This window comes from Phyllostomus hastatus, unplaced genomic scaffold (genome assembly GCF_019186645.2).
Source record: "Phyllostomus hastatus isolate PE091 unplaced genomic scaffold, TTU_PhHast_1.1 phas_contig_159, whole genome shotgun sequence".
In the NCBI taxonomy this organism is placed as follows: domain Eukaryota; kingdom Metazoa; phylum Chordata; class Mammalia; order Chiroptera; family Phyllostomidae; genus Phyllostomus; species Phyllostomus hastatus.
Genome location: NW_025333640.1, coordinates 5716648 through 5733567, shown reverse-complemented (window position 1 = coordinate 5733567; position 16920 = coordinate 5716648). Strand labels below are relative to the sequence as shown.

Here is a 16920-nt window from a genome sequence, read left to right as displayed (position 1 = left end):
TGTGTACTTTACAATTTTTAACTCTGTGTCTAGTACTTTAAATAATGCTTCTGTGTTAAACATAGTTACTAATTGTTCCTATGGCTTCTAGAAGTACAGGGCAGGGCAGAAGTAGGTTTACAGTTGTGAATAGGCAAAACACAGCATTTCTTCTTCTATTATTTATTAATTATTGTATTATTTTCCATACAGACAACTGTGAACCTACGTTTGTCCATACATGGATATAAACTTTCTGTGGTGATACATATCATTAGTCTTAAAAATGTGTATAAATTTTGAATATTCGCCTTTTAGAAATACACCTTAAAGAAATAATCAGGAAAATGGACATACTTATTTAAAAATATTTATTGAAACATTTATAATTAGAGACAACCCAAGTGTCAACATTAGTGAGTTTATCCATCTGATAGAATCAGGGTGTTATTGTTTCCAAATAACTTTTTAAAATCTTGTTTTACTTTTACCTATCATACATAGTTTAAAAATTCTCATAGTGCCCTGGCCAGGTAGCTCAGCTGGTTAGAGCATTGACCCAATATACCACGGTTGTGGGTTTGATCCCTGGTCAGGGCACATAGAAGAATCAATTAGTGAATGCATAAACAGGTGGAGCAATCAGTGTTTCTCTCTCTCCCTCCCACTCTAAAGCCAACTTTTAAAAATTTAAACATTCAACAGAATGCTTGTAATAAAAACATCAGCTCCCTGCCCCATCCTTCCCAGTACCTATGTTCCAGTCTTCTGTTTTATTTTAGGCAATTCTTATTTTCTTTTTTATACTTCTGGTGTTAGTTTCATTCCCTAATTTTCTATAATTTTAAAATTCAGGGTTTTTTTTTTAAGAAGTAAAATGTAGTCCATTGGCTTTAAAATTTTAATAAAACAATTTAAACATATAAATATTATTACAGTGAATCAATTTTCTAAGACATCATCCAAGCTCAGCTGCTCTGTTTTGTCAGTTGTATTATCTTCAAATAGAAATATGTTTGAACTTTCGATTATAAGTATTGTTATAAAAGATTATCACAGTTATAATTGTCAAGTTGTAAAAACTATTTTTACAGAATTTTCAAGCATGAAAGTCTCTCTGAATTACTCTTCATTAAGGGAGGGAAAAAAATTGTGGGAAGGATTGTAGTTCTCCCCTTCCCAATAAACTCTGGCATATCTTCATTTGAAGGTTTTTTGGTTTTGTTGTGTTTTTTTTTTAACTTTTTCTTTGTTCTCTTGTATCTCCTTGCAGATGAGGATCTAATAAAGTATGGCTGGCCTGAAGATATTTGGTAAGTAACAATTTTGGTTCTGCTTTTAGTGGATCATTATTTACTTTTTTACACGTAGTCCACCACCTGACTCCTATGATAAGAACTAGAACTTCATGCTTTGGATGTTGTTTATGAACGTTCAGAGGTAAATAGCTGATGGCTAGTTCCCTTCGTTCATAATTACCGTCCGAACTGGAAATGGCGCCTCAGGATCAGAGCTCAGACCTGCGAAGGCCTCCAGAGCATAGGCTTCCTCTTTGTCCTGTGTGTGTCTCTGACTGCACTGGGGTGGCCAAAAAGTTCATTTAGTTTTTTCCGTACCATGGTGCTAGGAGTGCTTAGTTGTCTTTAACTTCATTTGAAATAATTTTGTTAGATTGTTATTGTGACAGCTGTCATATCAGCATACATTTAAAAAAATATCAAAATTGGTAAATTTTTGTGCAGTCATTTTAATATTGAAGATGGAAGAAGATATAGATTTTTAGCATATCATGGTTTATTATTTCAAGAAAGGTAAAAACGCAACCGAAACACAAATAAGATTTATGCAGTGTATAGAGAAGGTGCTGTGAGTGATTGAACACGTCAAGAGTGGTTTGTGAAGTTTCTTGATACTACTGACATTTTGGCCAAATAATTCTTCGCTGTGGGGCTGTCTTATGCATTGGAAGGTGTTTAGCAGCACCCCTGGCCTCTACCCATTAGAGGCCAATAGCAGGAGATAGCCAGCATACTCACAATATCCAAATCAATAAAGTTATTGGTGAAAAAAAAATGTGTTTCTTATTTTACGGAAAAAACTAAATGGACTTTCTGGCCAGTGCAGTAAGTTTCTGAGGCCACTGCAGCTACACACATTCAGACCACTCTTCCCGAGTGGGTGCGTGAAGGCTTCACAAGAAGCACTGAAGAAAATAGACACACGCTTCCAGGTAGGTGGATTGTGGAGCATCTGACTAGACTGAGCTTTGGAGAAACACGGACTGTGTTCCCTTTGTCCTTGTAACTCCCTCGAGCGTTTAGCGCTGTCTTGATCCAGCCCCTACCCCTTCTTTCTAAAATAATTTGTGGAAATTTAAATAAGACATACTTCCTTAGCCTCTTTCCAAGATAGTTGTGCTGCTCTCAAAACGTAGTCCAAAAAACAACAAAGTAAATGAAGGAAAAAAGACCTCTTTATTCTTATTGAGTTCTACTCTTTATAACTGCCTTAGAGCACCACTTGGGTTTTTCTGCTCTCAGATCCCGGACCTTCCCGTGGTGCACGGACTCTGGCCCTTCATGTTTCTTTCTTGGAATGCTCTCAGCCTCGGTTTGCTCACTCGCTCTGTCTTCAGCGCCCGCCGCTCATTCTGACCCCTGTGAAGGCTCCGCTCCTGGAGCCTAACTCTGCCCGTGGAGTGGGATATGGTCTCCACAGGTCCTAACTCCCTGCCAAATGCTCCCCCTGGAGATAAGCTCATGGACCCGGTTGCTTTGATGAGAGTAATAGTGAACATTTATTGAGCACTGAACTATATGCCAGATACTGTTACGTGTCTACCTCCATTAGTACATTTAGTTCACAGCATCCCTGGGAAATAGTTGCTGATAGTATGCCCATTTTTCAGATGAGGAAACTAAGGCTAAGAGAAACTGAACAGGCCTGCACTGGGTGTCACTGGCCCCTGCAGCTGGCTGTGGCTCTAAGTCACCGCTTCTCCATCCCTCTAGGCTGCTGCCCTTTGGCTGCAGGTCATTTCTTCCCTCAAGCTGTGGCTGTGGTCTCTCTGGACCTCTCTTCTCCAATTGTGGGCCCAGGCCCTTCACTTAAGTCCCTACAGAGAGTGTAGGCTGCCGCTTCTTAGAAGAGTTGATTGATGTTAATGAGGTGCACAGCACCGAACGCTCAGTGGGAAAAACACGACAGAACCTAACTGAAGCTCCCCCTGGACTCTGTTTGCGCCCTTTTTCTGCCCCCAGCCCTGTGTGCAGGCACCGCTGAAGGGCACTTCCTCTCCTGCTCCAGCCCACCCCACACGAAGGGGCTCGTCCATGACCCCAGTGGAAATGCTTTTCTATCTGTCACCCTCTCAGGTCCACCTACCAGGAACCAACAGGCACTAGAAACCTCAGGGATTTTAAAGTTTTTTTTCTTTTTATCTGCCCTGTCCCAGCACAGTGGCCTGTTGTCTGAACTCAAGTATGCTGTCGTGGTAGGTGATGCGTGGTACTCCCTTACCTTGGGTGGGCAGTTTGCACTGCTCAGAGCTTCTGGATTGGGTGCCACCCACCTTCCTAGGACCCTGGACTGTAAGCTCCAGGAGGACAACGATCTGTTTGGTTCACCACCGTATTCCCAGTTCCTAGCATGGGACCTGACTGACACCTAGGTATTCAGCAGTGGTTGGTTGGCTTTCTAATTGACTAGCTCTCTGCCTGTCTAGAAATGACCTCCATGGGCATTTCTTCCCAACAGCTGCAGGTTATCACCATTCTGAGCGCCTGTCACCCCCATCTGGATTATTTCACTTGACCTTGAAGCCCGAAGATCTCTAGACTTTGTCCAGGGAGATCAGAATGGCTGCACCTGTTATGTAGTTACCTTTTTAAAATTTTTAACATGTCAGGTTTGAGGCAGAAATACCTGCATAGAAAAGGGTATATATTCAGATGCACCATGAAAGTCAATTTACCTGACATTTAAGAAAAAAAATAAGTGGAAGAGAAATTTCCATTTTAAAACGCACACCCCATGTATCATGATTTGGGTTTTTGCATTTCATTGACGCTGACTCCTGGAATAGTACGTAACCAAAGTGGTGTCCACGGACACCTAGACACCCCTTGCCCTTTCTGACTCTCTGTAATAGTCCTGAGATTATTGACTATTGTGGAAAGTGAGTGACTGACTTTCAGAAGCTATTTGAGGTTGGAGGAGAGCCGGAAGAGCCCTAAATTCAAGACCTGTCCTGGTGCACTGGTGCATAAATTGTGAGTCTTGGGAACATCCTGGGGTCCCGGGGCGTGCTAGGAAGGATGCAGTTGGTCTGCATTCCAGGGCTGGTTTTCCTGGTTCACTGCCTCACTCTGGTGCATCACCCCCCCCCCCCAATGTCAACATCTGAAGTCACACCAGGGAACCTCCTGAGGTGCCTTTAGACAAAGGATTTTTCTAGCGTTAAATGAGAAGGAAACTAAATTCATCTTTAAACAAAGGAAAGTCGAAAATCTGCTTATTTGCTCCAAACTCCACAATGAGTGGTATTTTCAGAGATTCCACTTGAGGAAGTTAAATGACCCAGCTTCCGGGGCCCTGCGTCTCTTATCCCTAGGGCATTGATTCTTTCCTTGAAGTCTGCAGTCTCTGCACTCGGCAAAGGTGATGGTGATTAAGCAGGAAGAGAAAGAACACAGAAGAGGGAACTAGTGGGCATAATTTAAACTTCGAGTAAGCATTTTGGGAGGTATGGAAAGGCTTTTTTTTTTTAAGGAAACAATGAAAATAGTTTATTTACAGAGCTGGCTTTTTTGTGTGTTTTACATTTGAACCAAAGACCCCTGCTTTTACGCATCCCCCAGCCCTTTAGGTGGAGGTGTGCCTGTGAGCCTGCTGTTTCTGTGTGTATTTCAGTACTTTGACTACTTATGTATGAATCCATTAGATATGTATTGAATTATTTGTGCATTTCTTTTGGTAAAATTTTACATCAAAGGCCTTTAAGAAAAATCAGAATACAATTGGGCCCTTATGGGTACACAGGAGAGTTGTAAATGGAGAAGTGGCTGGAAGCAAGTTGGAATGGGAGAAGTCACTTCTCATTGAGCTTGCTTACTAATGGGGTATTTTCCTAAGATCCTGAGAGTAATGAGATATATAATTTCTAGATTTGCAAAAAAAAAAAAAACCAACAAAAAACCATTTTCTTGGGGGGGGGATGCCTAGCTCAAGATGATAATCTGTAGGACTCTCTTACATGGGAATGCAAATGAGTCAGTGAGGCAGTTAGAAAAAAATAAACTAGATGCTATACTCATTTCTGGTTATCAGTAATGGTTAAGAATAAAACCTGGAGTCATCATAGGCTGCCAAAAATGCATATGTTTCTGTATTCAAAGTGACTAGCAAGATGCTCATCCTCTTTAAAGAGGACATTAGAAACAGCCTAATCTTAACCTTTATATAGAGTCACACTGTGAATGTGTGACCACTGCACTTCTAAAACATGCATTAATGCTAAGGAAGTGCCTGGAGAAGTATATGATGGTGGTAGTGGTGCCCCCTAGAGCTTGACCCCACAGTCTTCAGTCTGGGCAGGTCAGGACTGAGGAGGAGACGGCCAGAGTTAACGGAGCGGCAGTCGCGAGGTGTTGTTTGGTGCTGGGGTTCTGGGGCATCTCTGGGTATTGCAAAGAGATAGTCAACTTCATTTGGTCAATTGTGAGTATGAAAAACTTAATATCCCAAAGTGTTCGACCAAGTGAGAAAGTACATTTTAAAAGAGTTAATGAAATTATTGGTGGATGATAGAGTCTTAGTGAAAGGTAAATTTAGGACATTGGGGCAGGTGGGCATTCAGAATGTTTTTAGGACAGTGTCGTAAAGGGCAGTCACCATGCTGTCCCAGGAGACATGTGCTGGTGCCATCGCTGGGTTTAAGGCTGGTTGCAGCGTTGGGCTGACCCCTTCTGTGATGTGTCTGTTCACTGCTTTCACTCCTCGCCTGCTCTTCCAACTCTGCTTGGCATTCTCTTTGTTTTGCCATCGCTTAGAACTCGGGATGTTGCGTCTCTTTCTCTCAACTGGTGCCGTCTGCAGCTGTGAGGTGTTTCTGTCAGTGGTCCAGCAAGTCTCTCAGGATTGCGGCATTGGAGTCTTGCAGACTGCCCTCCTTCCCCTCTCTTCTCAACTGAAATTCCTTTCCCTGTTTTCTCTAAGTCCTGTGCTTTAGTCAGGGACCCACCAAGTCTGATTGCCAGTGAAGCCTTCGGTCCCTGGCAGGGCTGTCTCACTTAAAACAGCACCCGTCCCAGGGCTGTAACATTGACTGCCTCCTGCACTTGTCTGGACACTTAGTCCCGCCGTAGTCCCGCCCAGCCGCAGGACTTCCCTGTGCATCTTATCTCTCCCAGTGGGTAGTGAGCCCTATGGAGGCAGTGACTGCGTTTCATACTCCCCATGGTGCTTAGGCACTGAGTTAATACTTTCTGGATAGGAATGCTTTAAATGCAAATGGCCCGAGGAGATGGCTGTCTTGTACCTCCTGCTAAAAGTGGTTTTCATTCTTTGTAGGTTTCATGTGGACAAAATCTCTTCGGCTCATGTATACCTTCGATTACATAAGGTAACTGGACTTAAACATGGATTCATGACGTTTTCTTTGGTGATGAGCATCACATCTTGTCCTCTCCTTTTTTCCGCAACTGAATCACTTAAGTAATATGTACAGAAGGCTGAAATTAGATTAAGAACTGTCTTCCCCTGACCCAGAAAATCACTCAGGGAGAGTCTGCTGATTTTTGAGACTTGGACATAGTACTTATTTCCCAGGTAGAAGCACTGCTGTGTCCTGCCAGGTCAAATGTGTTCTCTGTCACCTCTGCTTTCTCTCCCTTTCATTTCAGTTGATACTCCTGTACTTACTGTCTTCTCCATTGGAGATCGTGCTGCGGTTCCTTTTTTTCAAGCTCATGTGATTTTCCTGCCTCACCAAGGGCAGATGTTCCCAGTTATCAGGGGCTTTGGGAGGTTTAAAGCAGCATTATAATAATAAAGGGAAAAAATGTAATCTTTCCTAGTAAGGCAAAACCACTACTTTTCTAATGTATCTTTATAGTCTTATGGGGTTTTTTTTTTACTATTTTTAAAAATTTTATTTATTTTTAGAGATAGGAAATGGAAGGAGAGAGGGAGAGAAACATCAATGTGTGGTTGCCTCTTGCACACACCCTACTGCGGACCTGGCCCACAACCCAGGCATGTGCCCTGACTGGAAATCAAACTGGCTGGCGACCCTTTGGTTCACAGGCGGGCACTCAATCCACTGTCCACACCGGCCAGGGCATATGTTATATTTTATATAGTTGAATCATAGGGTATATATACTCGTTATATGTATTTTTTTAATGTTTTATTTTGGAGTAATTTTAGATTTACAGAAAAGTTGCAGAGAGAATGCAGAGCTCCCACGTGCCGCATACCCAGTTCCCCACATTGTTAACATCTCACTTCACCATGGGAGATTTGTCAGAACCTAGAAGCCAACACTAGTGCATTGCTATGAACTAAACTACAGGCTCTGTTTTGAGTTCATCAGTTTTCCATTAACTTCCTCTTTCTGTTCTAGGATCCAGTCCAGGGTCCACTTGCATTTAGTTGCCATGTCTGTGTAGTCTTTGGTCTGCGACAGTTTCTCACTCTTTCTGTTTTTCATGACCTTGACAGTTTGAGAAGCATTGGTCAATATTTTCTACTGGGATTTTCTGCTGTTTTTGCCAGGCATAGACTGGAGTTACAGGTTTGGGGGCAAGAATTGCACAGAGGCCCTCTCACCTGACACAGAGTTGGGAGACACTTGTATGTGTACCAGCCGTGCATCCACATCCGAACAGTCCTTTCCATATCTCTCCATCTCCACACCAAGCTACACACAAGCTCATACAAATGTACCTGACAAATCCATTCCAGCCTTTCTGCCTTGCTTATCTGTCGGTTCCTTCTCAGACAGTGAGCCACCTGGCTCCCCCACCGTTTATATGCTTATTTGTTTGACACCCGTATACATGCGAGTGGTTTCAGGTTTGTTAACCCATTTTCCTATATGAAACAACTTTATTAACTAATGTACAGTGTTTGTATGCAGGGGTTTTTTGGGGGGAGGGGTTGCCTTATAGTTTCCAGTCAAAACAATTTTTCAGATTTACTGAAAAGCCCCCTCCCCGCCCCCCCCGCCCCCCCAGACCCCTTCAGTGACACTGTGTCGTACGCTCGTGATACGGCTAGATTCTTCATCTCGGTTGGCATGCCATCCTGGCGTCCCCTGATCAATTGCATTACCTTTTAAAGTGACTGTTTATAAACTTTTTCATGTTACTTTTATTATTTTTATATATATATATATATATATATATATATATATATATATATAGGCTAACTGCTTTGAGTTGGCAATATGCCACAATTAATGAAAGCTTATATCAGTACAACCACTATGGAAAGCAGTGTGGAACTTCCTCAGAAAACTGAAAATGGATCTGCCTTTTGACCCTGCGATTCCACTGCTGGGACTCTATCCGAAGAATACTAAAACACCAATTCAAAAGAACCTATGCATCCCAATGTTCATAGCAGCACAATTTACAATAGCTAGATGCCGGAAGCAACCAAGATGCCCATCAGTAAATGAATGGATCAAAAAACTGTGGTACATTTACACAATGGAATTCTATGCAGCAGAAAGAAAGAAGGAGTTCCTACCCTTTGCAACAGCATGGATGGAACTGGAAAGCATTATGCTAAGCGAAACAAGCCAGGCAGTGAAAGACAAATACCATATGATCTCACCTTTAACAGGGACCTAAACAACAAAACAAAGAAACAAGCAAAATATAACCAAAGACACTGAAATAGTGGTCAGGCTGACAGTGCCCACAGAAGAGGGTAGAGGGAATTTCAGGGGACAGTGGGAAGGGTTCACGGGAACAAACTTAAAGGACACATGGTCATAAACTAAGGGGAGGGTGGTAATGGGAGGGAAGTGGGGAGGGGTGGGAGGGGGGGCTGGATTGGGAGTAAAAAGGAGAAAACTGTATTTGAACAATGATTAAAATAAAAAGAAAGAAAGAAAGCTTATATCAAAATTTAGATGATTTACAGTTTTTAGCATTATGACCCTGCAGTAAGAAATATCTTTTTGTGAACTGCTTTCTGTTTTTCTTTTGAATTATTTTTTACAGTAATTCTCAGAAATGGAAGTACTGGGTCAAAAGGTCTAAACAGTTTGGTAGCTCTTTTTAGGTCAGATTACTCTCTGAAAGTACTCTGCTAATTTAAAATGCTATCTGATAATTATAGGTTTTCCAAACACTTTGGGGAATTCTATAATTTAAAAAAACAACAACCTTTTGACCATTTTAGTAACCACCTGACCCACTTTCATACTTTCATGGTGGTTATAATATTCCTCCCTTAATCTGCTAGCAGGGTGAGCACCACGCCCCACCTTGCACTGTCGCTTTGAGGCCTGCACCGTAAAGGGAAAGACGGAGACCGTGAACTCTGTGCGGCAATAAAATTCTGAATTCCCCTAAGCTACTTCTTGCCATTTTGAACTATTTTAAGTTTAGGAAAAAATAGAGTGTGGTTTTATTACCTTTCCTTTTGGTTCACGTTAAAGATTTTCCTTTGGGTCCTGCCGTGTTAGAAAAATGGAAGTAATGGTGGTTGCCCCAAGTTCACATTAGCACGAGTTGTTACCCTATTTTGCCATGTACAGTGCACACCCACGTTTTGGCGTGCATTATACATGGGATTATTATAACCGTTATTATGCCCGTGGTATGTAATCATCATACCCACGTATAATGTGCATCCTTATTTTTCCTTCAAAAATTTGGGTGAAATGTGCATTATACACAGCAAGATACGGTGCTTATTTGAATAGAAGTTTCACTGTTATTTTCTTTTGGAAGCACACAGTGTGCTCAGTAAAAAATATATTCTCTTTAAGGAACTCTTACATGGTCCATGCCCTGCAGTAAACGGCATAGCCCTTTGTACCTAGCAGGTGCCAAGTAAGTGTTGGGGATGCAGTAGGACTGAGTGGTTCAGAACCCAGACTCTGGGTGTGAACTCCGGCTCTGCTCCTTGCTATGTGACTTGAAGCAAATTACTCAGCTGGGCCCATTGTCATCTGTACACGGGAGCTGACAGTACCTGTGTTACTGGGTCCCTGTGAGGGTGAAATGAGCTTGCCTATCTCAAGGACTTAGAGTAATGCCTGGCACATGCTAAGCACTTATATGTGTTCATCCTTTTCTATTGATGGATTTATCAGTTGGATTCATCCCAAACCTTGAAGATCATAGGTGTTCAGCTGTGCTCTTTCCTAGGCATTTTGATTTTTGAAAACCCATAGAAAATATCTCACTTATCTAGAGGTTTCTTATCTTATTAACATAGATGGCACAAAGCCCACAGTTCAAATTCTGATCTTTACATTTTGAGAGTACCTTAACCTCTCTCCACGTAGTTTGTTTACTCTGATTTTATGCATAATGCTAAGCTGAATGAGTTTTTTTTCCTGCTCATGTTGTTTTAAAAGTTGCAGAACAGGAAGTGGAGAGTGCTTCAGGAGTAGTGACTGCCTCTGGTGGTCAGAGGGATGTTGGAACATGGCCTGACATCAAGGCCAAGAAGCGGTTCCGCAAGAACTCTGTAAGCGCCACACCCTGGGCCTAGTTCCTGGAGCGTGGTTCTAGTCCTGGGTTCATCTCTCAGCTCTGTCACTTAACTACATATTTGGAACCTTGGCCCAGTTTCTTTCCTCACTGGGCTTCATTTTCTTCATTGGTAAAGTGAAGATAATACTTACTATCCATTCATATGTCTATTTACATAGTACTTGGCATGCAGTGGGTATGTAAAAACTGGTAGCTCTTGTTTTGTTTTTGAATTCTTAATTTTGATTTGTTTAGCATAGGGTCAGTCAGCTCCTGTGTATTGTAAAAGGCCCCTGAAGCCATCACTATTACCATATTATAGCCTAGTGTAATGGTTGATATTCATAATGATGACATTGTATTATCCAGATATTAAATTCAGAATCCTCTCTGTGGTTAGGGAATTGCACAAAATGAGATATGCTTTTTTTTTTTTAATTTATTGATTTGAGAGGAGAGAGAGACATCTCTTGTTCCATTCATTTATGGATTGATAGGTTAATTTTTGTATGTGCCCTGACCAGGGATTGAACCCACAACCTTGGCATATTGGGATGACCCTCTAACCAACTGAACTACCCAGTCAGGGCTCAAGATACATCTTTAAAATAGGGACAAATTTTAATCACATAGTTTTGGGTCAAAATTTGTGTATTTGAGAGATTCCTATTTAAAACATTTAATATAAACCAAAAAAACACATGTAGAAGCATAATGAAATACCCGTAATTTATCTAAAATATTTATGTAGGTAGAACATTTCTTTCCCAGACAGAAGTGCTTCTGTAATCTCATGCCTGGTAGGAGTCAATACCGAGTTGATTTCCATTCACTCTTGCCTCAGATATTTTTGTTCTTCTGGGAAGGCTTTGCTTATTCAGCTTTGACTTTGATACAGTATCTGTAGACGAAAGAATCAATATTATTTCTCCCTTACAGTGGATGGTTTTATTTAACACACCAAGAGCTTGCTTCCTGATTAGGACTGAGGATAGATGTTGGAGACTCAAAACTATGTCTTTTTGAGAGGAAAGTCATACGGGACCTCAGCTAAGAACACATCCAGGTGTCTTGAAAGCTTCCCCACAAGGTTTCCAGAAGTAAGAATGAGAAGAAAGAGGGAGAAATTACTCAGACATAATTACAGTTAATATTTTAGTAGTTTTCTTTTATACTCTCTGTTGGTATTTTTCACTTACTTATCAATATTTTCCATATTACTGCCTTCTTAGTTTAAAACACTCCTGTAACAGACTTCATTTTTCAATGCTCTGAAATACAGTTGAAGAGCCCCTGCTTTTAATAACATTGTGGCTGGTGAGGCCACAAAGCCCAGTGAGTGCTCTAGTGTCGATCAGTAACAAAGTCCTGGACCATTTGGTTTACTTTTGTGTTTCAGGGGGAGAAGATAGAAGACATTCCAAAGGAAGTATTAATGGATTGTGCCCATCTTGTGAAGGCCAATAGCATTCAAGGTCAGTTTTCCTAGAAGTGTTTTCAGAATTAGCACTGATTTCTCTGTGTCTGAAGTGGATTACATTGTAGGGGACATGTTTCTGACTTTGGCTTGAGTTGAAGGACTAACATGTTCTTTAAGATGGCAGTTCTGCTTCCTATTAAAGAACTAAAGACTGATCTCCCCTCCCCTCTCATGTTTACGGCCCTATCTCAACTCTTTTTTACCTTGTTTTCTTTATCTCAAATAGTAGGTTGCCCATCCTTAAGGTTATTTGTAGAGAGACTTTTGGAAATCAAGTTATGTTAGTAGCTAAGGAAGAAATGTGTCTCGTGGCTTTATTTTTAATGTTTGATGTCTTCATTTCCACTGTTTGTCATTAGATACTACAGCTCAAATCTCCAAATCACTCTTTCCTGCTTTTCTCCTTCCTTAATCTCCCTAACTTTTGTCTCCCTGTAAACTGAAGGTATCAGCTCAGTTGATCTTTATCTCCCAGAGAGTCTCATTTAACTGATCTGGGGTAACCCGGGAGTATCAGCTGCTGCCAGAGCTCTCCGGCTGATTCTGAGTGCAGAGGGCTTGAGAACCATTGGTGTTAAGTGTTTTAGGAAGGGCCTGTGGTGCTGGGCGTGGTGCTTTATTCCTACTGTACAGGACTTAACCTGTCAGTAGTGTGGGGTGAGAAGGACAGTTACTGAGTGGAGGTGGGAGTTAAAAAGGGGAGCCAGGAGATGGTGTTCTGCTGGGAATGTTTGAGTGAGTAGATTGGATTTTAGGCATAGGACATAGACCTGCATAGGGTAGAGGTAAGTTTGGTTTGAAATGAAGTTGGAGAAGATCCAGAGGGTTGGAAAGAAAGAAGGTCTGGGTAGAAGATAGCATGGGGCAGACACACAGCCAAGAGCAGGCACCAGGGGTTGGTGACTACAAAACAGGAACTGAGGGGTGTACCCTCTTCTCCATCACGTAGACTGTGTTTTCTGAGTCTAACTCAAGCAGCTTTAATGTTTCAGGTACCAAGTCGAAGAAAGTGGAAGTCTTGTCTTGTAGAGCCACTGACTTTCTCTTAACTCCATAAATCATTAAGTTGCAGTTAGTTTTAGGACATTTACTTTTTTAAAATTTTTTAATCCTCACTGAGGATATGTTTATTGATTTTAGAGAGAGAGGAAGGGGGAGAGAGAGAAACATTGATGTGAGAGAGAAACATCTGTCTGTTTCCTCCCATACGTGCCTTGAGCAGGGATCGAACCCACAACCTCGGTATGTTCTCTGACCGGGAACCGAACCCACAACCTTTCGGTGTACTGGAAAACACTCCAACCAACTGAGCCACTTGGCCAGGGTGGGACATTCCATGTTCATGAGTTAGAACAGTGTCTAAGATTTCCAGTTAAGATACTCAGTTATTGACATTAAAAATGGTGTAAATTAAAACCATCATTATCTTCTTTCCTTGTGTGTTGCAACCTCTTCTGCCCTGGCTAGCAGATGTGACTTTCTTAAAGGGGCTTCTTAGCCCAGCCTCTTTCTTCTTAATCTCTTTATAGATGACTAGTTTTAAAGAAAACAAGAAGAGAAGCCTTGACATAGAATTACTCTTCTCTCCTCACTCCCCTTTCACAGCCGTGGCTCACTTAGCAGAAAAAGGAGCTAGGCCTAAGAGTCTCACTGTCGTGAGTGAGTAGCAGAGGATGCCGAGGAGTGAAGAAGAGTGTCTGTGCCAGGAGATTTGCTAAGTGCGCTCCATTTGTGTCACTGTGGAGTTAAAATATTTTCCTCCACGGCTGACCGCCTTCAGCCTTCAGCATCAAGGAAGGTGTGGTTCGACTTGTTTGTCTTCATAGAGTCTGGTGATCCTGTTTTCTATTCATCTTCTACTCTCTTTCCAGATTAAACTTTCTAAAACCTTGGACACTTTTCATGACACCCCACCTTGTCTATACAATTAAGTCCAAACTTCTTACGCTGGCATTTTAAGCATCTTTGATCTGACTACAGAACTCTTTTTCCCTTCACATACTTCACACTCCAGCCAAAGCAAATATTTGCTGTTTTCCCACCTTGTGCCTTTGCTTTTACAGTCATGTGTCGATTAACGATGGGGATACATTCTGAGAAATGCATCGTTAGGCGGTTTTATCGTTGTATAAACACCATGCAGTGAATTTCTACAAACCTAGATGGTGTAGCCTCCTACACATATATCCTATTGCTCCTGGGCTGCAAACCTGTACAACATGTAATGTAGTGTATACTGTAGGCAATTGTAACACAATTGCAAGTATTTGTGTATCTAAACATAAAAAAGGTACAGTAAAAAATGTGGTATAAAGGATAAAAAAGGGCAGACCTGTGTAGGGCACTTAGCGTGAACAGACTGGAAGTTGCCCCAGAGTAAGTCACTGGGTGAGTGAAGACCTAGAAATGCTACTGTGCGCAACTATAGCTTTTATAAATACTGTGCCCTTATGCTGCACCAAGTTCATAAAAAAATATTTTTCTTCAATGTAACCTTGGCTTACTGTAACTTTTTAATTTTTTAACTTTTAACTCTTTGTAATAATAGCTCAAAATACACACTGTACAGCTGTACAAAAATATTTTCTTTTTATATAATTTTATAAGCTTCTTTCCATTTTTAATTTATTAAAGAATTTTTTTTTTTTTTTTACTTTTTAAACTTTTTGTTAAAGACGAAGACACTAATATACATATTGGCCGAGGCCCACACAGAGTCGGGATCGCCAGTGTCACCGTCTCCCATCTCCACGTCTCGTCCCACAGGAGGGTCTCCAGGTGCGATGACACCCACAGAACTGTTGTCTCCTGTGATAACACTGCTTCCCCTGGACCACCTCCTGGAGGGAGGCTCTTCTTAAGATATCACTCTTTTCAGAAAAAGGTCCATGGTGTTTGCTTGGTGTTTTTTTTTTCCAACACAGATTTGCTTATAAGCAGATAAGGCACCGTAAATATCCTTCTCTATTAATGAAAACCTTTCCGTGTTGGGGGTCCATGTTTTCTAACTTTTTAAGGATCTTACTAAAGTTTGCAAAAGCTTCTGCTACAACCTCCTTCATTGCAAATTTTCTTGAGAGTTCTTCATTTTCTTATTCTAAAGTTTCCTATTCTCTTGACTCATCTTCAGCTATGCATCCTGTTCCAGTTCCAATTACCCCTCATTAGTCAGTTCCTCAGGAGCCACCTCTAGGGCTCCTTGATGTCATCCTCATCCACACCCAAGTTGAAGTTGGTTGCCATCTCAACCATAGCCTTGTTGATTTTTTGTGACCTCCTTGTCCTTGACAAACTCTTGGAAGTCATGGATGAACCTCTTGAGCATCTTCTTCCCAATGCCATTTATACATCACTAGGCGATAGAAGTTTTTCAGCTCCATTATAATCTTATGGGACAACCATCATAGGCAGTTTGTCATTGACTGAAACGTTGTTACATGGCACGAGATTGTATTGTTCCCTCTGCTCTCAATTTTGTACTTCTTGTCAATCATCGCAAGTCCAGATCCAAGCTCAGTTTCAAGGTCCACATAATAGTTGTAGTACTCACTAACACTGAATGTTAATTATATTCTTAGCACTTTACAAACTATTCCATTTATCAACCCAGATAAATTAAAGATTATTATTGTCATTTTATAGATAGGGAAGCAGAGCTTAAAGAGAATTAAGGAACTTAGCCCAAGGTGTCAGAGCTCTGCCATGTAGTAGGGGCTGCATTTGAAGTCAAGACAGTCTGACTTGAAAAGTCTGCTGTCTTGCCCACTAAGCTGTATTAACCCTCTCATGGAGCCTTTCCCTTCCTCCCGTTGAGCGCCCACTGCCCCTCTGTACCACCTTAGCACCTTACCTGTAGCTTTCTGACATTTGGTGAGTTCTCTTCCAGTTGCAGTTACTCGGGTACTCTCCTGCCCTCCTTTATAGTCTTAGAAGGCATGATCCCTTGTCTAATCCATGATTGTATCCTCCGTGCATGTTGGAGACTTGCTAAAAACTCTATTTTGAAAAATCTCAAACCTACAGAAAAGTTGCAAGAAAAACACAGCTCTCATATACTCCTCATTTAGATTCAACAATTTTTCCATATTTATTTCCTTTCTCTCTGTAACACACTCATGATTAACTTTTATAGCTGAACCATATAAAAGAAACTGTAGATCACACTCATCATTTCTGTCCTGAGAACAAGGATATTTTCTTCAGTAACTGCATTACAGTGATCCATTAAGGAAATTTGACATGGAGCAAATACTGTTACCTGATACACAGGTACATATGTCTGTACATACGTTTTCCCAGCGTCCCACCTCCTGTCCCTCTGTAGCTTTTTTTCTGATCCAGGATCACGTGTTACCTTTCCTTGTCATGCCTCTAGTCTCTTTTATCTAGAGGCACCTCTTTGTCTTTCAGGACATGGAGCCTGTTAGAGTGCAGACCAGGTATAGGATATGCCAGGATACGGATTAGTCTGGCATTTCCTGTTGCGTAGGATAGCGTCATGAATTTTCAGGCAGGAATACTTCATAAGCGAAGCAAGGTTGTGATCATCAGATTTCTCCCATGTATGGAGTGGTTTAATAAACTATAAAATACACAGGCTTTGCCATCTAATCTCAAAGGGCTTTAAAGAGTGTTGGCCCAGCAGTTAAACTGATCCTGCGAGCTGCCTGGAGGCTGTCGATGTAGAAGGGCTATTGGAGGTGGGGAGGGAGGGGAGAGGAGGAGGAACAAACCGGGCACCTG

At 41.5% G+C, this 16920-nt stretch overlaps 1 protein-coding gene across 1 annotated transcript in view; it reads left to right on the top strand.

The window, feature by feature from the left end:
* Positions 1-16920, top strand: part of CCDC25 (coiled-coil domain containing 25) — a 39284-nt gene that overhangs the window by 7986 nt on the left and 14378 nt on the right. The window contains exons 3-5 of the mRNA XM_045831628.1: positions 1253-1292; positions 6550-6601; positions 12097-12172. Of these exons, the coding sequence (XP_045687584.1) occupies positions 1253-1292; positions 6550-6601; positions 12097-12172 (168 nt within the window). The remainder of the gene's footprint in view (positions 1-1252; positions 1293-6549; positions 6602-12096; positions 12173-16920) is intronic.